This window comes from Pollicipes pollicipes, unplaced genomic scaffold (genome assembly GCF_011947565.3).
Source record: "Pollicipes pollicipes isolate AB1234 unplaced genomic scaffold, Ppol_2.1 Scaffold_4881;HRSCAF=5763_pilon_pilon_pilon, whole genome shotgun sequence".
Taxonomy (NCBI): Eukaryota; Metazoa; Arthropoda; class Thecostraca; order Pollicipedomorpha; family Pollicipedidae; genus Pollicipes; species Pollicipes pollicipes.
In genome coordinates this window covers 36,605,165-36,611,164 of record NW_023596576.1, presented here as the reverse complement: position 1 = coordinate 36,611,164, position 6,000 = coordinate 36,605,165, and the positions used below count along the sequence as shown (strand labels likewise).

The window sequence follows — 6,000 nt, the reverse complement described above, 5'->3', positions numbered from 1 at the left end:
CGCGCCAGGCGTGGACGAGAGACGGTGACCGGCTGTTTGTGTCTGTTGCAGGCGTTGTTTTGTACACGTTTCTTCACTTTCACTCGACGTCGGCCATCACCACCAGCGTGTTCCTCGGGCTGGGCATTCTGTTCTGCGGCGGCGCCACCGCCCACAACGTCGCCGTCTGGCACCGGGTGAGCGCTCGTGCACGCCCGCCCTCCGCCTGGCGGCCGCGGCCGGCCCGCTCGGCTGCCGCCGCGCTGCAGATGAGTTGAGTCAGCCGCGCCGCAATTAGCCGCAGGAGAGCCTGCGGTCTGCACGCGCGTGGCCGCGGAACGAGTCTGACGGCCCTTTTAAGTTTTTTTCTGAAGTAGCGGCTGCTCGCGGCCGCGTGTAATCCGGGCGTCGTTTTCCCGTGTCTTGACGTGCATGTCGGCTGGGATTCTGCCTCGTCTGGGCTTGAGCGGCAGCGCGCCCCGCCCCTACCGCCGGAACGCGGTGTGCCGCCGCCGGCCGTTCGGGGCGGGCGGGGCTCAGTCGCCGTGAGCGCCGCTCGGCCGAACTCCTTGCCAGCCACGCAGGGCAGGGGTGGCCGGCTGGCAGGAACGCCGCGCCAATGGGCCGTGAAATCGTCGGTATTCTGTGAGGGGCGTGCAGGGGAGGGTCGTGATCGGTGCACGAGTATTTTCAGGAGAGAGATGCTGTCTTGGCGCGTGGTCCGTTTGACGTCGGAGCACGTCAATATACCCTCGGTCTTATCGTTCACACAAACGACAAAAAGATGGGTCTTTACCCAACCGTCATGTCATCGATCATCGTTCCCTTCATCCTGTGCGTTATCTTGTGTCTCGTGCATTATGTAAATCCGAAACATTTCGAATGGCATCCCGAATGGCTGCGCTCCTTTTCACGCGCTTCGTTCGAACATAGACTACGATGCTTCGGGATAAGGCATGCTTAAAGATGTCTTCAGCTGGCATGCCCTGTTCATCTGTCAGATTGCCGGCCTCTCCAACTAACCGCCGCCTTATTTTCTTTAGACAGATCTCTGTTGCACTTTGTGAAGCATGTAGTTGAGCTTTGAGCCGGCTTCCCACGTTTTGCCCGGCGTCCTCGGGCGACCGAGCCCGGATCCCATCCGTCTGGGACGGCAGCGCGCGGCCGACGGGCGTCATTCGTCGATCGCCAGCGGCCGCGGGTCCGCCGAGCGTTCCGCGAACCGGGCGGCCGTGTACCGTTGCGGCCGGCGTCGGCCGGCGGCCGCATTGAATGACGGGTCGACGGGATGGCGGCTAACGGTGCGGCCGTGCAGCGCGCGCGCGCTCTGACCCGCCTCCGGCGCCCGCCAGGTGAAGCACAACCGGCTGGCCCGGCAGCGCGCCGTCCACCTGAAAGCGTCAACGCCGCAGCATGGCCGGGAGCCGGCGTACGGCGCGCGCGACCCCGGCTCGCCGGGCATGCCGTCCGCCACGCTCGACCTCAGCCGCCAGCTGGCCAACATCTCCAACATCCACGAGCTGTCGACGCTGGTGTGACGCCGCCCTCCGCGGCCGCCGCCTTCGGAGGCGGACCCCGCCGCGATCGGACGGGAGTGTGGCGAGACCGCTGCTCGGCAGAGACAAGAGTTCAAAGTCCCGCCCGTCCCCGAGTGTCGGCCGTCGTGGCCGGGCGGCCGAACGGTCCTGAGCCACGTGGCCACGGTGACGAACGCGCCCCGGGAGGCGCAGTGTGATCGAACCTGTCGCGGCGTCCGACGAGGCGGTGCGTCGACTCGCGGCCCTTGCTGGATATTATGCACAGCCGACTCCGCTGGGAGACGGCGGCGCCGAGAGGCATTCTAGTCCCTGTGTACTGCCGAGGCCGCGCCGCGCGCGCTGCCAGCTGTTCCGTGTAGTGTGCGTGTATTGCCTTCTCTGTACAACTGTCGCAACGTGAGAAGAAGCCATACGTTCAAACATGCATTTGGATGTACAATGTCTGTGTCTCCGTTCCGATCATCACCCGCCGTAGACGATGAGCGGCCGCAGAGCAGCGGCTCCCAGAGGGCGGTCGCCGGCGGCGAAGACGACGCGAGGTGAGGGCGCTCCGCCGCCGCGGCCGGCCGGTCGGTCGGCCGGTCGGCACGCCGGCCGCGCTGCAACCCGGCTCGCATGGCGCGCCGTGCGGGAGGAACGACCCGAACCCGGCCGGCGGGCTCCCCAACCTGTCCGCGCGCCGCACTGCAACCAGCACGGCCAATTAATCGGCCGTGCTGCACAGTGCACACCGCCCGCGGCGCCCGCTGAGTACTACCGGTCAGAGGCATGGTCAGCGCGTGTGGTGGGGAGGAGAGTGACACGCTGAGTACTGCCGGTCAGAGGCGTGGTCAGCGCGTGTGGTGGGGAGGAGAGTGACACGCTGAGTACTGCCCGTCAGAGGCATGGTCAGCGCGTGTGGTGGGGAGGAGAGTGACACGCTGAGTAATGCCCGTCAGAGGCATGGTCAGCGCGTGTGGTGGGGAGGAGAGTGACACGTTGTGCTGGTCAGAGGCATGGTCAGCGCGTATGGTGGGGAGGAGAGTGACACGCTGAGTACTGCCGGTCAGAGGCGTGATCAGCGCGTGTGGTGGGAGGAGAGTGACGCGCTGAGTTCTGTCGGTCAGGGGCGTGGTCAGCGCGTGTGGTGGGGAGGAGAGTGACACGCTGAGTACTGCCGGTCAGAGGCGTGATCAGCGCGTGTGGTGGGGAGGAGAGTGACGCGCTGAGTTCTGCCGGTCAGGGGCGTGGTCAGCGCGTGTGGTGGGGAGGAGAGTGACACGCTGAGTATTACCGGTCAGAGGCGTGGTCAGCGCGTGTGGTGGGGAGGAGAGTGACACGCTGAGTATTACCGGTCAGAGGCATGGTCAGCGCGTGTGGTGGGGGAGGAGAGTGACACACTGAATGCGGCCGGTCAGGACACGCTGTGAGCACTTCCGGTCAAAGACATGGTAAGGTGACATGCCAAGTACTGCCGGTGAGAGGCATGGTCGGCACGTGTGGCGGGAAGGAGAGTGACACGCTGTGCTGGTCAGAGGCGTGGTCAGCGCATGGAGCGGGGGATTACCACCGACGGGACCCTCACTGGTCAGGGATTGGTCTAACTCTAAGGAACTGCGGCTCGTGGCACCCACTAGCGGCTTTAGATGCTGAACCTTATCAAAAGTAATCTCAAGAAATGCTAACAAATGCTAACAAATAACAAGTCACAGGGTTTTAAGAAGCCTGCCTATCCGGAGCCTCTTACCCCGCCCGCGGTAATCATACACAAGTTGATTTGTGTGCATTTTATCTTCCCAAAAGTGGTTTGTTTGGCCAAATATCACAGGCTTGCATCACTGAATTCTTGCAGCCTTCTGTAACGGTTGGCGCCGGAGGGAGGGGCCCTCAGGGGCCTGTCGGCGGTTGCGTCACCAGCATGCATACGTCAGTGGTCATATGCATGCTGTTTCTGAGGATGACTCAAGGCCACGGATACGGATTAGCCGATATGAGTTACTATACTGCTGGCGGGCATACCTCTCCGCTGCGACCGTCCGGGCGGACTGAGGGTAGCCTACCACTACCTGGTACAGGCTGTGCGCACCGCTGAAACCGTCCGTGCAGACTGAGGGTAGCCCATCACTACCTGGTACAGGCCGTGCGCACTGCTGCGACCGTTCGTGCAGACTGAGGGTAGCCCATCACTACCTGGTACGGGCCCTGAGGGTAGCCCATCACTACCTGGTACAGGCCGTGCGCACCGCTGCGACCGTCCGTGCAGACTGAGGGTAGCCCATCACTACCTGGTACAGGCCACATGCACCGCTGCGACCGTCCGTGCAGACTGAGGGTAGCCCATCACTACCTGGTACAGGCCGTGCGCACCGCTGCGACCGTCCGTGCAGACTGAGGGTAGCCCATCACTACCTGGTACAGGCCGTGCGCACCGCTGCGACCGTCCGTGCAGACTGAGGGTAGCCCATCACTACCTGGTACAGGCCACATGCACCGCTCCACCGTCGTGCAGACTGAGGGTAGCCCATCACTACCTGGTACAGGCCATGCGCACCGCTGCGACCGTCCGTTCAGACCGAGGGTAGCCCATCACTACCTGGTACAGGCCATGCGCACCGTACGCGAAGTCAACGCGCATGCGATGCGTATTACGCACCGCACCCTCCCATGCCTTCCGCAGACCCGTCGAGGGCACGGCCTCTCGCGGATAATCGCTGGTTGGCAGACCTCTATACTACCAAACAAGACCCATGGCAATGTCATCGAGCCCAGATTTTCCATTCACAGTCAGTTACGGACCGATTGAGGACGTAATGTCTTCGACCGCCGAGGTTGTTTGAAACGCGAGGCGTGTGAACCCATTCCCACGCCAGCGATTAGTCTGCGACTGATTGACGTCTGTGAGGCAACTGGCCTCGAGCCAAGCTCACCGTCCTCCAGATGTCAGGGCCATGTCAACGCCGGACATGGGCGTCGCCTGTCCGCGGTCCGCCGCCGGGACGGTGGTCTGGTCAGGCCTGGACCACGGCAGCGGCTGCAGATCAGGCCCGGACCACGGCAGCAGCAGGTCAGGCCTGGACCACGGCGGCAGCAGGTCAGGCCCGGACCACGGCAGCAGCAGGTCAGGCCCGGACCACGGCAGCAGCAGGTCAGGCCTGCGCCACGGCAGCAACAGCAGGTTAGGGCGCCACGGCAGCAACAGCAGGTTAGGCCTGGACCGCGGCAGCGGCTGCAGGTCAGGCCCGGGCCACGGCAGTAACAGCTGGTCGGGCCTGGACCACAGCAGCAGCAGAAGGTCAGGCCCGGGCCACGGCAGCAGCAGGTCAGGCCTGGACCACGACAGCAGTTGCAGGTCAGGCCGAGACCACGGCAGCAGCAGCGGGTCGGGCCCGGACCACGGCAACAGCAGGTTGGGCCCGGACCACGGTAACAGAAGGTCAGACCCGTGCCACAGCAGCAGCAGCAGCAGGTCGGGCCCGGACCGCGGCAGCAGCAGGAGGTCAGGCACAGCACATCTAACCCGTGTGGAGCTTTTGTGCTCTTAGGCGTTCCGCCCCTTCCCTCATTTTAGCATCGGTACCCAGCATAAGATTCAATGAATTTTTTAAACGAGCCGAGGATAGCAAAGCCGAATCTCTCGAATTTCTGTACTCGTCACCCCCTCCCCTCCCCCCCCCCCCCCGATGGACATAGCGCTGGGTACCAAAGACCTTACTCCGTTGGTGTAGCGTTTGTCTGCCGCTGTGTCCCAGTGGTCGCCTACCCGGTCCCAAGCCGACCATTGGCGAGAACTAGCCGAGGGAGGGCCGACCGTCTCCAACTCTTGCTTTGGGGAGTGGCAGCGGCTGGCTGGGCGCGTGCGCAGAGTAACCGGCTCGACCATGGACCATTCCGTAGCAGACTATCAAACGGTTCCGTATCGGTGCGTCGCAGCACTTTAGACGTCCCGTCCTAGTGTGTTGTGCTGTGGAATGATTTGTCCGCCTCAGTGCGTCCTTAAAGTACTGCCATCTCGAGTGTCCCCAGACTATTGCCGTCTCGGCGTGTCGCCAGACTACTGCCGTCTCGGCGTGTCTCCAAAGTATTGCCGTCTCGGCGTGTCGCCAAACTATTGCCGTCTCGGCGTGTCCCCCGAGTATTGCCGTCTCGGGGTGTCTAGAGTGTTGCCGTTTCGGCGTGTCCCCAGAGTATTGCCGTCTCGGCACGTGTTGCAGCGCAACGGTCCCGTTTCGGCCCGTACTGCATTTCAAGCGTTTCATGTTGGCACATGCTGCAAAGCAACCGTCCCGTCTCGGCGCACTGAATATCATACTTCCCTCTGTTCTTGCGCCTGCTGCACAGCGACCATACCCTCTTGGTACGTGCTGTACAGCAACCGTCCCGTTTTGGCACGTGCTGCAAAGTAGCCGTCCCGTCTCAGTACGTGTTGCAAAAGGCGTCCCTTCTCGACACGGGTTGCAGAGCAGGGGCTCTGTTGCAAATGGGTGACGCGTGCAATGGCTGCTTT

The 6,000-nt window shown here is 63.1% G+C and overlaps 1 protein-coding gene across 1 annotated transcript; it reads left to right on the top strand.

Moving 5' to 3' along the window:
- Positions 1-51: 51 nt before the first annotated feature.
- On the top strand, positions 52-1,937 carry LOC119101449 (uncharacterized; the record flags this gene model as incomplete). The annotated part of the gene is given in 2 exon segments (XM_037224792.1): positions 52-176; positions 1,332-1,937. Coding segments are annotated over 2 exon segments (311 nt in total), but the record flags the coding sequence as incomplete, so codon positions are not given.
- Positions 1,938-6,000: the final 4,063 nt, after the last annotated feature.